Below are 15,790 nucleotides of genomic sequence, written 5' to 3'. Positions count from 1 at the left end.
AAACATCAACTTTCAGTACCCTACCACCTGCTCAGAAACCTGGCAAAAGCAATCTCCTTGTTCTGTTACAGAGAAAGCCAAATATTGGTTCTTAAACTCATAGAGCTTGCAGGCACTTCTCATGTAGCTTCTGTACTGAAGCTGTGCTTTTGTACAGTCTGCTGGGTAACCTGAATATGCAGCTATAGAAGGAACTGAGCCAATGTGAGCCCATGACTCTAAGACACAACTGCAAACCCAGCCCAGCTCTGCCTTGCAATGGAGTAGTGGGGGCTTCAGGAAGCCACTTTCATTGCCTGCTGATGAACTGGAGCTCTCTGCAGCTCAGAGGTCTCCCTCAGTTTAAGAGTCAGGTCAAGCAAGAAGGTAATTCCAAAGGTGAGCATTCTTCCTTGACAAGTCCTATACTTTCTGAGCCAAGAAACTCCAGGCCCAAACATACTGAATATAGACCCTTTTGAAGAGGTGAGAAGCAAATCAGCAGCATTTTAAATTGCAATGCACATGATAACCCACAAAGTTCTCATTAGTCTTCTCAAAATAGCATCATCTGAACTGCTGCTAACATTTTGTTTGTTTGGCAGAATATGTTGGAAGATTCATCAGTATTTTTATCAGAAGAGAGGACTCCTAGCAATCAGTTTGGATCAGGTTTCCTCTGTTTATCACCCAACAGCAGGTGGCTGGCATCAGCAGCAAAGGATGGTGTTTTGTTCATCTATCATACTTTTACTATGGTAGGTAGGCATCCAGGCACAGGCTTTGTTTGGTTTACATGAGAGAGGTGTGAAAGTTACTTTCATTTACTGTAGGCTTTTCTTCACTGGAATATAAGGTGTTTCAGAAAAATTTATGTTGGACGTGAACTGACGTAGCATTATACATTACGATTGTTTTTATAACGAATGTCTATAACATCATACAAACTACTTACTTTGTTCTCCAGTAAATCTTAGGGTAGACAATTTTACTGTACCTCTTTATCTCCTGCAAAATCAGTCTACTACAAACTTGCCCCATCTGTAGTCAAAAAGTTTAAACTCATAAATCCTAGTCTTTTATGTACTTTGTATTGACAATTTGGATTTACTTTTATCTAAAAATAAAGAAGCATAGTTTACAGACATATTCCATTACAAAAACATATTTGCTGATACTGCTTCTGTGACTTTTGTAGGATATACTTGCTCAAAAGCATTGCCACTCATATCAAGGAGGGGGAATCAGATCCATGGTGTTTTCGCTGGATGGCAAATTCATCCTCGTTAATGGCGAAAATGATGGTGCCCTGGTGTGTCTGAAATGGAAGTATGTATGAAGTGGCAAACCAATATTGATGATGTAAATTCTTGCGTCTTGACAGACTGATTTTTGCATCTACTTGTGATTCTAGATTTCCTTTTTATTAGTCTCAAAGTGAGGAGAAGAGTTGGATGGAAATTATACCACTCCTCTCATCTTTAGAGGCAGTCTCCCTAGCTCATGAAAAGTCTTGTACTTTGGGTATGGTTGCAATAAAACATATAGAAGTATCTTCTGATAAATATTACCCAGAGTGAGCTGCTTATAACTCTCAAATAAACCATCTGGAAGGGGCTCTCTGGGGATGTAAGGGAGGTAATCTCATGAGATACTTTTTTAACTCAGCATTTAGGAGACATCACAGCTTTAATGGGAATTCAGCTGTGCCAACAGAGAACTCTTTAGCAGACATTAGGAGTAAGAGACACTTGAAACTACAGCTTTTCTTTGGTGTAACAAATTTTCAGTTAAATGCATAGATCAAGAATTACTTCGCCAGAGCAATATTTCTAATCTGGGTAATCCATCTTTTGGAATTTCTAATTCTGTGGAAACTTCACTTAATTATGCAATTCAAGAACTCAAACAATATTGAGTTTTATGTGAAACATTGAATAGGCATTTTTAAGCAATTTAATAATTGTGTTATAAAGAATATTTCATACTTCATCCTTTTCCGTAATACACTATAGAATACATCAGTTCCCTTTCTGTTTACTAGGAAGATAAAGAAAATGGAAGTTAAAGAAGCTGCTTCTCACTGGCAGTCTCTTCTTGCTATACTGAACAAGTCTACTTTGAATGAAAATGCGGTTTTAAAATCTATGGCAGCGTGGCAGTTTGACCCAGAATCCGCATTGGAATCACTTCCAGAAGAGAAACTTATGGTATTTTCTTTATTTTTATGGGGGGAAAAAAGTTTGATCATTAACCTAAAATTGCACATGATAAAAACTGTCCTCAAAATAAACTCTGATCTTTTTGTAAAAGTAGAAGAATACCCCTGAGAATGGGCTGAATATGCTTAATTATTAATTTGTGGAATAGTATAGTCAAGGAAATGGAATAGTTATGGGAAGATGACATTCACATCCTCAATTTCACTTGGTTTCTTCAACCACAGAAAACGCTGTGAAAGTCAGTTTCTCCTCATGCGAAGTTCTGTCATTCCCAGAGTGATGTTACTGCTATACATCGTGGGTTACTAGTTCTGTATTTTCCTGTTGAAATCAAGCAAAGCAGTGATTAGAGATTAGTACAGTCAGCCCATTTGAGTCAAAAGGCTTTGCATAATAGCAAGGGTTTGCAGGATCAAATCTTGGGACTGGTTAGGGAATAAAAATGTTGTAACGTGCTCTGAAATTTGGTGGTGTTGCTTCTAATGTGAGTCCATTTTTTATTTCATTTCTCTCTCTCTCTCATTCTGTCTAAGTACCTGAAGTAGGTGTTTATATCCTTAATTTCAGGAATCACCACTTAAATCTTCCAATGTAGAGGTGACAGAAGATGGAAATGTCACCCCTTTGTATTCAGCCAGTACCAATGACATGACATGGATAGATCAGAAAATAAAGAAGGTACTTTCTTAGAACTAATACAGAACTTTCATAGAAGTATTAATCAAAGCCAGAGTTTTCAAGACTCTGTAGTGATTTGGGGTGCCAAATTATATGCTGTAAAAGGAATCTAGTTTCTGAAGCTTTTTTGACATTTGGATCTCTCTTTAAGGCATTGTGATCTAGACTTTTAGAAATCCTAGGTCAAGGTTATAAACACATTAGAGAAGGTACCTATCACAGCAGGAGCTCTAAAGACCGAAAGACCACTTCTACACAAGGAGTAAACTAAAAAAAAATTGCCAGAGAAATTGGCTTCCTTTAGAAACATATAAAGACTTTTTTCTTCTAAATGTCAAAAAGTTGCACAGAAGATTATTACTAGAAACCAAGCAGGTGCTCTTTTCTTCCCAAGGGCCAGAATAACAACATCTACTGCACTGATAAATCAATACTCAACAATATGACATTAATTACAAAACCCCTGAGGTTTATTTCAGATTAAGGTTGAGGTGAGTACGTTATGTAACCAAAGTTTTCTATAAGTGAAATGCATCAGAGATCTAACTGTCTACAGAGAGGGGATTTAGCACTTTGTGAGCCTGGAAACTGCTATGGTAATGTTAGTATAGATTTTTTTCTTCCCAGAAATATGAATTTATGGATGCTAGGAGGTTCTTTCTGATATGAGCCAGAGCTGTGTATTTTATCCAGCTTTTGCAGTTCAGTGCTAAGACAACGCAAAGTATCATTGCTTTCTGCATGATCTCAGGAGTGACTTTCCAGATTCTGATGCTCAAGTCAATCTAAGACATACTGCCACTGAAAGTGGCATCTTCTCCGTCCCTTTCCCAGACGTGTATTCCTGTTTCTGCTTTGATGCTGGCACTCATGCTTTGGTGTCTCTGCTGAGATTTTTTGGCAAATCCATGGGACTGTGCATGCACACGAGTACCGTATGACTGTTAGTATCAGCTAGGGACAGGTGATGAGAAGCAAAGGTTGAATGGCAAAAATGTAGTCCTGGGTTGTTTTAAGCTGCTCTTAAATGTCCTAAGAGACTTGCACCTGACTTCTAGAGGATGGAGTCCATCCAATGTCAGAATGATACACCCCTTCCTTTCAATCAATAGCCATGATCCTACTTAAAGTTGTAAACTTATTTTAGAAAGCAAATTCCACAGCTGCAGACTAATTGCAGTTTTTTTCCTAAATGATGAATTAGCAAGGCTGTAGGGGCAAAGAAAATATCACAGATTCCAGAGTGAGTAACAGATGTTAGTTTACTCGTGTCTTTAAATATCCCACTGGAAATGCTTAGTGAGAATGAAAAATCTAAGGAATGTAAAACACTTAACAAATTCTAGAAGTAGGCTTTGTGCAGTTCAGTGTGTCTGTAGTCATTGCACTTGTAATTACTTCTTTCTTTAATATTTTCTTTCTTTTATGTTCTGTTGCTGTACAACCAGTTTACAACATGACCTGGTTGTACAATCTTTTTTCTCTTGAGCAATTCTAAGAATCATCCTACTGAATTAGGATTATATCTGTTTCAGTTATTAATCCCTTTAGAGTCTTGTTTTCTGTACAGCTAATGTTCTTTTAGATTATTTCAATTTTTTTATTTCTTGTCTTTTATTGTCTTTCAACAATATATTTATTGTATGTCAGGTCATTAGAGAAGAGACTCAGAGATTTGCTAACCAGAAGAAAGAGCTGCAAATGGGAATTAAAAAACTGCGTAAAACTGTGAGTTTCTTACAAGGGTAATGGCTCAGCTTACTGGTTTTGTTTACAGGTACGCTTACTTAATGGATATCAGCTCTAGCACTTTGTTACATTTTTGTCATAAACTCTGAGCAGACAGGTAATAAAGAGGAATCCTTCTTCAGGGACTTACATGCTGAACCTGCCAGGAAATGCTGTCTGGTTCTCAGTTTCCTTTGCTCCAAATAAATATTCTGTACCACCCTTATACATTGAGCAATCTATTCCCTCAGTGGGCTAGTTTCTGCCTAACAACCTTCCGTTATAGAAACTACTGTCCTCTCCTCTTCCTTCTGTTTCCTTCCATAAAAACTGCTATCTGCAAGAGGATAAGGCAGAGGGGTCACCTAGAGCAGTCTGCTCAGGACCATGTCCAGAGAGATTTTGATTATCTCCAAGGATGGAGACTCCACGACCTCTCTGGGCAACCTGTTCCAGTACTGAGTCACCCTCACAGTAAAAAAGTGTTTCCTGTTGTTTGGGTGGAACCTCTTGTGTTTCAGTTTGTGCCCACTGCCTCTGATCCTGTCACTGGGCACCACTGAAAAGAGCCTGACTCCACCCTCTTAGCACCCTCCCTTCAGGTATTTATATACATTGATGAGATTGCCCCCAAGCCATTTCTTTTTTAAGTTGAACAGTCACAGTTCTCTCAGCCTTTCCTCATACCAGAGATGCTCAAGTCCCATAATCACCTTCATTGGACTCTCCAGTATGTCTGTGTCTCTCACCTCCCTCAACCTGCTAACAATACTCTCAGTACAGCCCAGGATACCATCAGCCTTTTTTTGCCGCAAGGGCACGTTGCTGGCTCATGTTCAACTTGGTGTCCACCAGGACCCCCAGCTATTTCTCTGCAAACTTGTTTTCCAGTTGCTCACCAGTACATCCTGGTGCATGGGGCTGTTCCTACCCAGGTGTACAGGATTTTGCACTTCCCTTTCTTGAACTGTATGAGATTGATAACAACTCAATAAAGTGCTCAGAACTAGGTGCAGTTCCCTTCTGCATGAAATAGTTCACAACTTAATAAAGTGATAACAACTTAGTAAGGTTCTCAGAACCACAGAATAAAGAATTGTATACTACAGGTTCTTAGAAAGTATACGCAACTTCACATATAACATCCAAATCAACTTTAAGATTAAATATATTCACATAATACACTCTGTCACTAGCTACAGGCAGCACATGCTACTGATTACCATGAAGCAGTTAAAAGTGGAGGCAATTAAAATAATTTTCTCTGATATGAAGTTCTATAGTGTTAAAAATAGCATTTCCTCAATTTACATTCAAATTACTTTTTATTCCTTATACTCATTTTTTAAAAAACAGATTCAGGAAATGATGCATGAAAATGAACAGGTGCCAGACATTGAGAAACTGGAGCAGCAGGAGTTCAACCTGGATATAGAAGAACAGGAAAGAGCGCAAGCAGAGGCTGAACAAGAAGTGGCCAGGGTATGATAGAACGGGGGAGGACATTTTAAAACTAGCAGTGAAAAAGAGAAAGAATGATTGAAGAACAGAGGCTGATCTCAAAGCTGCTGTTCACTGCTGAGAAGCAGGAAAACTTAAAAGTATTTAAAGTCACTTTTTGAAGCAGGTGAAGCTGCTGACGCAGACATTGCCAATGGGAATACGATCTATGCTAGAAACTATAAATCTGACACTGTGGCCTTGAGCACATTGCTTAAGTTCTAGAATGCTTTACTTCACCTTTAAAATGATGCCTTTCAGTAGCATGCAATATAGTTTTTGGAGAATATAGCTGCAATAGTCTAAGATGATGAAATAATGGTAATTCATTTCATCTATTAGGTTTCTTTCAGTAACTCAATACAAATTGCCCATATCTTGTAATTTTGCACCACATCATTTTTTTTTTTCTGTATCTTGGAAGGTGAGGAAGAAGATTGAGATGGAGAATTTAGCCAACCACTATTTGCAGGATGTCATCAAACGTGAGTGCTGGGATGCTATGTGTGTAAAAGGACGCACAGTGAAGGTAACCTCTGCTTTCTAATTTATTTTTACAGTAGCTTGTTAATTTCTTAAGGTACATGGACAAAATAAATAGAATTATAACACATTTCTGGTTTGCTTATGGTATACAAAAAAACTTATTCATCCCAGGGTTCATACAAATCTTTCATTGTATTAATTTTGTCTGAGCCTGGCTGATTTTACCTTCTAAGGTGGATAGGAGTGCTGATAAGCAAATAAACAACTCTTTAATTCCTTGCTCTCAGATAATATCTTTATGCAGTCTTGCTAAGACGAGGGGTAAATATTATTTTTCTGTGTGCAGTTAGTATGACTTCTGCTACACAGAACATTAAGGCAAAATTTAATCCTGATTTTCCCTTTTGAAACAAAGGGAGATTAGTCAAACTGATGATACTGGATTATCTCAAGGGTAGTGAATGACCAAGTCATTTTACAAAGAATCTAGTTATGGCTTAATTCTGTGGATAAAGAGGCCATATCTATATATTATTAAAAAAAAAAAAAAAAGAAAAAGAAGGAAAAAGCAAATTTTAAACCATTTTCACTCCTAAAAAGGCAAGTAGTTTTTGTCTTACTCCATTGTCTATATTTTTACTACGTTGTCTATATTAATTGATCCTCAATTTTATTCCTGATTTTAAGAAGTGTCTATAACTGTTTAGCATTCAGGTATTGAACAAATTAATTGATAGATGCTTTCTGAAGAACTTTTTACTTTGGGTTTTTGGGGTTGTTTTGGTTTGGTTTTGTTTGTTTGTTTTTTAAATTCAAACAGTGCTTCCATATGGCTTGTGAAGTGAAGAATTATCCACTGAAGGAACGTAGTGAAGAAGAGCTGGAAACTTTGGAGAAAGTTCTGCGGTTAAAGGAGCTTGAGACAGCTGATTTTAAGGTACAATCTCTTTGAAGGATTGTATAAAGGCATTTCAGATCAGGATGTTCTGAGTTGGCATCTTAACCCATCTTACATAGCTATATTTCTGAGATCCATTTTCTTGCTGTAGAAACCATCCAAAAATTTTTAAAAAGATAAATAAAGATGAAGTGTTGTGGTTTTTTTCTCAGAACAAACATATTAGTATTAAAGAATCACAGAATAGCTGAGGTTAGAAGATCCCATTTGAAGTCATCTAGTCCAACCCTCCTAAAGCAATTTACTCAGGTTCGTGTCCAGTCAGGTTTGGAATATCTCCAAGAATGGAAGATTCCATAACTTCTATGGGCTACCCCTTCCCATGTTTGACAACCCTCACAGGAAAAGTGTTATACTAGATTTAAATTGGATGTCCTGTATTTCAATGTATACCTGTTTCCTCTCAATCTGTCACTGAGCACCACTGAGAAGAGTCTGGCTCTGTTGTCCTTAGTCCCCACCATCAGGTTTTTATATGCATTACTAAGATCCCTGCAGGACACCTTCTTCTTGAGGCTAAACAGATCCAGCTTCACAGCCAGTCCTTGCATGTTAGATGCTTCACACTCTTAACTGTATTAGTAGCCTATCACTGGACTTACTCCAGTATGCCCATGTCTTGTACTGGGGATCCTACAAACGGACCCAATATTCCTGATATAATAATTTTAACTTGCATTATGTTGGTGACTGAGCTTAATTGGAGAATATAACCTCTAGAACTTTCATACATGTGCCACTGGTTCATGTACAAAATTAACACAGTTACCGTGTTTGTGATATCCAGGTTCAGAAGAAAAATCCTGAGATTGAGCCTGAGACTGCATTATCTAAGGAAGAAGAGAAGGCAGAAGTAATGGCTGATGATAGTGCATCTTACTGCCTGACTGGAAGTCTTAGCTCTCACTATGGTGGAGACACATCTATCCTATACCACCAATGGGACTTGCACACCAGGGAGCAGAAAGTCAATCAGATAGTATTATTGAAGGTGATGGCTTCTTAAATTTGTATTACTGCAGTGACACTGCCATATCTGTTGGTTCTCACAGCAGTCACAGCCACCATTAGATTTTGGGCATACTGACACTATACAATGGAGAGTTGCACAGGTCTCTGAGTTACTGAGATGAAAGCTGATAAATGCACATAGTGCAGTAGAGCACCATGTGGATTTGCCAGTTCAGCTCTGGAAGAAAAACGTTTTTATGAAATTGGGTACCCAATTTGAGGGTAACTGCATTTGCCCACTGGTGCTTCAGTTTAAGAGTTTCTATAGCCAAAGCTAGCTTGCACATCTCAGCATGCCCTGTGAAAACATGAACTCTTTCCCTATTATTTGCTGCAGAATGAAAGATCAGCTGGATCCTCACCATTTCCTTTCTTTCCAGTCTTACCATCCATTCATTTGGAATCTTCAATGTCTCTGTTATTTGTCATTCATTACTGTCAGACTCTTAGTTCTCTTTCCCTGGCCAGTTTATTAAGTAGTAAACATGCTACAGAATAGGCTTGTTACGAAGATGATCTACAAGGGTAGAATTCGTTTAACAACTCTAAATCATTGCCTCCTCAGAGCACTTTAAGGCTGTAAATGGTAGCAAAGGTCAATGATTATGCATTGTAAGACATAAAATCTAGTAGATACACTAGTGTTTAAAGTAGATGGGGAAGAAACACAAGGAGCACTTTTAGATGTAAGCTTGGATGTAACAAGATCTTTATGCTGTATGGCTTTAAAGTGTGTGTTGTGTATCTAAGTGTAGATATATCTTCAGTGTTCTTGGCCAAAGCAGTGAGCTTGCTGAGAGCTAGATGGCTGATTAGACATTGAGCAGAGCCTTTTTAATTGCAGCAGCATTGTACCCTGCCATCCTGCCTTATTACATCCTAACTTATTATTATATTGAAAATCAATGAAATAATCATGGACACAAATATTTATTGTAATACAAATTGCAAACAGCTAAGCATCTCAAAATATGAAGTTTAGTGATAGAACTGAAATCGTTTTCATGTTTCATTTTAGTAAATTGACAAAATAGGAGACATGCATGGTTTTCTCTCTTAATATTCTACTTTCCTTTCTTGAGATCAATTATTTAGGCTAAAGGGCTAATTTATTCTCTAAGAATACATGCTTTTTAAAATTGCTTATAAAGTCTCAGGTGTTTTAGAAGGATTAGTTTCCGATGTTTGTTTATTTAATGGGCACATTTTGCTTACATATGTCAGAGAGAAAATCACATAAAGGCATATTGAAACTGCAGGTTGCATCACTTAGAAATCAGGAAAGTATGTCCGTAACACTGCCTCCTTGCATCTGTGATTTATAATCACTAGATTTACAGGTCATGTGTTTTTTTTTCTTTGAAGCCCCTTCTTTTAGCGGAAGAGCGCAAAAAACAGCAAATAGAAGGCAGCCTAATTTTTTATCTAGTTTTGGCAACAGTATGTTTCTTTCAGAATCTTTGTCAAATGGCAAATATGTAGAAGAAAAGGAATAAAAATTTATAGGAAAAAAGAAAAAACCTAAAATTTGCCCACCTCCATTTGAAAGAGCTTGAACTCTGCCCTTATGATTATCACAAAGAGGCTTTACCAGTTTATCTTCCTGTCTCACATCCACATCCACACATTTATCATTCTGATGGCTTGAGGAGTGGTATATAATCACAGATGGATGTGGCCTGTGCCGTATTGATGTTTCCTTTTTTGGTATTTCAGGAAATCATATATAAAGTGAAAACTGCTTTTAATAAGGAATTTGACATAATTGCACGACAAAAGGAGCAGGAGATAGCACGAGTGAAAGAAAGAAACCTGAGGATCCGAGAAATCTTGGCACAACTTGACCTCCAAGTGGAAGTGTGGGAGCCAGCTCTTACAGACGATGAGATACCAGAGAGAGCGCTCACTGTTCAGAATTCAGAGGTCTCTGAAAAATAAATTGTTCTCTTTCACCCACTCAAATACAGTGTTCTCTTTCTTCTAATTTCCAGATATTGTGTCCATACTGAAAAGCCTTAAAACAGATGTGTCTGTGTAATTAAAATAATCTTTCTGACTCTTTTGCTTCCCTTTCCTTTTTAAGGAGAAAGCTTTTAATAAGTGAATCTGAAATTAATAAAATGTGTACAATCTTGATTTATTGCTGTTAAAAGTTTTTAATTGTCCAGAAATTAGGTAGAAATTCCCCCTGCTTCTGGCTTTAAGATTCAAACCAGGATTACTCCCATAGATAAGGATTTGTCTGTTTTCTCTGAGCACCATTTTGAAACTAAGTAGTTTGTACTTATAAGTTCAATTGATAATTTATAAAGAAACACTATATAACTTATACAATATATTCGACTGATCTCATCTGCTCTTTTGGTCAATCTTTCCCCACTTCTCGGTGCTCTCCCACCAGTCCATGTTATTCTACCATCAGAAAAGGTAAGCACAAAACACAACTAGTATCAACCAAAATGATGGTAGGTTGTATTTTATCATTTTAAATATAGCTTTTGGAGCTGTTCAGAAGAACAATTTTCTTCTTGAGGAATGTGATCATAGAGCAGAGATACAAAAAGCATTAAGAATTAGTATTACACCATCTTTCCAGATGTTCTTAGTCCACATGTGATCACTTTTGGAGAAAAGAGCCCTAATATGAACCTCATTTTCTTCCTTCAGATCAAAGTTGAAAAATTCCTGACTCAAAAAGAGAGAGAGAAAGCAGAAATGCTGGCTAAGCTTGAAGTGGAAAGACACCTTGCTGCTCTGGTACTTAAAGTAGTATCTTTTTTGCTGAATAGATCTTTGTCTCTGGTTAGGCTTATTTAGTTAATGCTGCACTCAAATATTCCAGTAATGTAGTATGGGAGAATAAATTTAAAACGGTAGGTAATAATGACATATGCCTTTTCCCTTTTATTATCATTTACAATCAGAACTATGTAGACAAGCGGGGGGAAGAAGAGATTCAGTATTAGGCTCAGAATTTTTAGTAGTGTGCTTAGTGACAATTAAAAGTACTAGATACATTTCTAAATGCATGCTACTGCTCAGCTTTGTGCTATGTGTTGGTCGACTGAGTGACCTCTGTTCTCCAGGGGTCAGACTAGAAGATCATAATGCTTTCCTCTGGCTTTAAAATGCATCTTTGAAAAGCCTAAGATGGTTCTGGCCCCAAAAGAGATGCACAATAAGACTGTGACACTACAACTTCCTTCATCCTAGCCAGTCAGCTGGCCAGGAGTAGTCTAGGCCTGTGTATTCTTTCCAAAACTGCCAGAATGGCAGTTTTAGTAAGTTATTTGGTATATGAACACCCATCCACCAGAAAAAACTCTGAGAGTTTTAACACACACCCACAAGGAGCATTAACCCTCTAGTGACACACAGTATAATCATATGGGTGATCTAGAGGTGAACTACCCTATTATTGTTCCCAAAACTTTAGATTACCACACTTGCTTTTGTACCCTAATATACTTTTTGTGGTCATTCCCAGGACAATGAAAGACTGCGTGCTCTTAATGACATGATGGGTGGAGTGCTAGAAGTCAAAAAGGAAGACATCTTGAAAATGGTGAGCTGCATGTCTGTCATACCGTTCAGGTAGCTTGGGGGCTTTTAAGGAAATGTGAAATTCAACTGGCAAATATTTCCACCCTAAGCGATAGAAGAAAGTTGGAGAATTGGATTATGCCTAGATAGACTCCATAAGAGACCATACACTGGACTCAAAAAACCACAAGATTCCAGTGCTTGCACGTGATTTAGCCATCAACACCTGTCCCTATCACAATGCAATATTCTAGGAACATAATCTGCTATTACAACAACTGTATTGCCAGGGAAGGGTCTGTTATCCATGGCTGTGATCTTACAGAAGAATACTGTGTTCCATTTAGCTCAGCAAATATAGATAGTACAGTAGTAGAAGAAGAAAAGAATGTGAAGGAGTGTCAGAAAAAGGATAGGGCAGACCCAAGCACTCTTCCTTGGAATTGATCTGTTACGGAAAATTAGGACTCCACTTAGAAGTATACATTAGCATGGAGTTAGATTTGGGGTTCTGAAGCAGAAAGTGTAGTATATCTTGTACCAACAGTAGTATGTTTGAGTCCAAAATACTTGCATTTTACAAGAACCGGTAGTGAATTCCTGTAAGCGAGTGAGAGAGAATATCACAATATATATACACCCAAAACTACTGGTGCAAGTAACAGACCAGAGAAACAGAATATATATGGTACTTAGACTTAAGGCTTGTACCTTACTTACCACTAAGAAATACCTTTAATTAAGTTTGATGCACGATATAGTTTGTTAGGGTGATGATGGAGACGTAATATTGCTTTTGAAGCATGTTTGTCTTTAATACTTCCAGGATATTCCTCCACCTTCTTTTATATCCAAGCCTGAGCATGTTTGGAATGATGAAGAAAAGAAAACATTTAAAGAACATGAGAAAAAAGTCAAGGAGCTGAATGAAGAAAAAGAAAAGTATAGAAGGGTAAATTAAAATGAGAAAAGGAGTGGTTTTGTTTACAGTGCCCATGACCAAAGCTTCTGATCTTTCTCAGGAGCTACTTCCAAAAATCAATACTAATAAGTAGAATAAATGAAGAGCAAAGATCATGTGGCATATTAAATAAGCGCTGTCTTAGACAGTAAAATAAGGCAATCTCTACTTACACCAGTTAATATGTGCCAAAACTTGTGGTATGTGCCAAAACTTGTGGTATCTGACAAAAGGTAACTTTCCTTCATAAATGTACCAGTATTCCTAAAATGTTTTCTTCAGGTTCCATTCCCAGAGTTGCTGATGCCATATACAAATAATACAATGCAGCAGCTCTTGTCCTTCCCTTCCCCAGGCACTGGAAAATGAATTGAAGAAACTTGACACTTCCATCCAGAAAACAACACAAAACTTTGACGAGACTGTGTGCAAACTCTCTGAAAGGAAAGTGAAATTAGAGATGGTCATCTATCAGGTATCGCAGAGAACATCAACTTTTCCTCTCTGCCTCTGTGCAGCAGGAATGTTAACATTTTTTATTACAATCTTTTCACAGGAAGAACTCAAAATACTCAATCTTGTTTATGCTTTACTGTTGAATGAAGAGTTGGACACTAGAGAAGCTGGACTTCATAATTTCCTTATGAAAAAGGAGAAAGAAAAGGTTAAGTTATCGTTTGGCATGTTGTTCTCAGGAAAAGTTTAATATTTACAATATAGTTTCTTGTGAAGACTGCTCTTTCCAAATCAAAATTTTGCTATAAATGATTTTCTGACAATTTACAGGGTCACTGAATTTTTTTCCAACTTGTACAGGTGACATATGTTATAATTACGTATGTTTTTTAATAGATACTCATCTTCGTTCATCTGGAGTTCTTTCATAAAACTCCATACATTGAGAAGGGCATGCTGCTATTTTTTTGCTATGTCTAATATCATTTAGTATCCAGTATCAAGCTGGAAGCACCAATTATGATGCTTTTATGACAAAAAAGATGCACGAAGGAATGTGTAATGCCATCCCGTTTTTCACTGAGGTGTCTAATGTCGGGGCCACACTGACTTGTGTTGCCAGTCAGAGCACAGACAGAGGTGGTGTGTGAGTATCTGACCATAGGAGCAGAACAACCATGGAGTACAAAGTGTTTATAGTGTTATCAACCAATTTAATCTCCTGAAGAGTTTACCCATCCTTGTCAAACCATATACAAGTCAACAGAAGACTGGAGAGCACAAGTAGTAGATCTGGATTTCAATACAAGTGCTTACTGCCCACAGTAATAATTTTGAGTGACAGTTCTGATTCCTTTGTCCTGCCAATACTTGTGTGACTCAGGTGATCTAAGTAGTGGTAGTCTGCAGGCTGGTTCTGTCTCTTGGGACAATATTATCCCATTTTCCCACTTTGTCTTTGGGGATCTGTTCCTGAGTCCACAGAGAATATAGTAATGCCCCCCATGTCAGATCTCCTACTTGACCTGTACAGACCTCTGTGTGTGGAGCTGCAAGCAGCCATTTGTATGTGAGCTACAGGGAGAGGTTCCAAAGTAGGCATCTAGCCCCTACCACTGAATAGGCTCAACTAGTTTTAAAATTCTCTGAGGCCAAGTGTAAACCAGCTTACATTTTTCAAAATACAACCTTTTTTTTAAAAAAAAATTTCTAAATGTTCCCATTAGTATATCTTTTGGTCCATGCAAACTGCCAAATAGAACAAAATGGTCTCTCCAGCAGAGTATAAGCATTTAACAGCCTTGATAAAAGCTTAGTATCCTCACACATAGCAGAACTATGTCGTGACAACAGGGAAACTGCATTTGAAAATGGAAAACCCTCCACTGAACAGCATTTGAGAATTTTTGCCTGGTTTTGAGTGGCATTTGAGAATTTTCTACTGATCCTACCTGTGACGACATGAAAGGAAAAGGAAATCTCTATGCAAGTGAAAACAAGTATCAATATAGGTCCTTACATTCAAATTTTAAACAGAAGACTGTAAGCATTTGTATAAGATATTTCTTACACAGATTTCTTACTTTCTTAAGCAGTGGACTAGTTTAATTTCACACCTTCTGACCTTTTAGCAGTATCTACAAGTAATCCCCTGAAGAAGACATTATACTGTTAGTAAAAATAGCCCACAAGGTTTTTCTAGAAACAAGAAAGTGTCAGCTTTGTCCGTGTATATGATTGGCCATTCAGTGCGTCTGCTGGCAGAGTTTCATTCCTGAAATCTTTTGGCTTTGCTTTAGGTCAAGACTGCAAGAACAATCCAGACTACAAAAAGTAAAATTGAAGCTTACACAGAGACCTATGAGAATGCAATAGCTGAAGAGAAGGTGAGACTCCGAAAAAAACACAAGGAGATTCAGAAATTTAAAAAGTCAGTGCTGTATCTTGATAATGAGAAGAGCACACTTCGCTGTAAGCGTGGGATGCGTTCTGGTCAACTTGCTGATCACTGAAATTAAGCCGTAAAGGAGAGTATGTGCATAGAAAAATTTATTAAATAGTAAATTAAGAGCACCATATTCTGTATTTCTAATATATGGGCAGGTTGATGCTTTTTAAAAAATAACATTGTGGTAACAAGGAAGCTTTCTGTTTTCCTCCTAGAATCTGGAGTGTGGTTTTACAAAGGAGTTTGCTGACGTACCTGTCAATCTCCTTGATGAACTTTTCCAACTTTACAAACATCGACCACAGTAAGATCCCCCCGAT

General features: G+C 37.6%; 1 protein-coding gene across 1 annotated transcript in view; it reads left to right on the top strand.

The window, feature by feature from the left end:
* Positions 1-15,790, top strand: part of CFAP43 (cilia and flagella associated protein 43) — a 50,419-nt gene that overhangs the window by 26,261 nt on the left and 8,368 nt on the right. The window contains exons 16-32 of the mRNA XM_075107490.1: positions 585-737; positions 1,178-1,308; positions 2,024-2,189; positions 2,769-2,879; positions 4,530-4,607; positions 5,964-6,089; positions 6,532-6,636; positions 7,414-7,530; positions 8,339-8,542; positions 10,279-10,485; positions 11,230-11,319; positions 12,050-12,127; positions 12,932-13,057; positions 13,422-13,541; positions 13,623-13,730; positions 15,322-15,408; positions 15,686-15,774. Of these exons, the coding sequence (XP_074963591.1) occupies positions 585-737; positions 1,178-1,308; positions 2,024-2,189; positions 2,769-2,879; positions 4,530-4,607; positions 5,964-6,089; positions 6,532-6,636; positions 7,414-7,530; positions 8,339-8,542; positions 10,279-10,485; positions 11,230-11,319; positions 12,050-12,127; positions 12,932-13,057; positions 13,422-13,541; positions 13,623-13,730; positions 15,322-15,408; positions 15,686-15,774 (2,096 nt within the window). The remainder of the gene's footprint in view (positions 1-584; positions 738-1,177; positions 1,309-2,023; positions 2,190-2,768; positions 2,880-4,529; positions 4,608-5,963; positions 6,090-6,531; positions 6,637-7,413; positions 7,531-8,338; positions 8,543-10,278; positions 10,486-11,229; positions 11,320-12,049; positions 12,128-12,931; positions 13,058-13,421; positions 13,542-13,622; positions 13,731-15,321; positions 15,409-15,685; positions 15,775-15,790) is intronic.

This window comes from Phalacrocorax aristotelis, chromosome 12, assembly GCF_949628215.1.
Source record: "Phalacrocorax aristotelis chromosome 12, bGulAri2.1, whole genome shotgun sequence".
Lineage (NCBI taxonomy): Eukaryota > Metazoa > Chordata > Aves > Suliformes > Phalacrocoracidae > Phalacrocorax > Phalacrocorax aristotelis.
The sequence above is the reverse complement of the archived record's forward strand: the minus strand, read 5'-3'. Positions and strand labels throughout refer to the sequence as shown.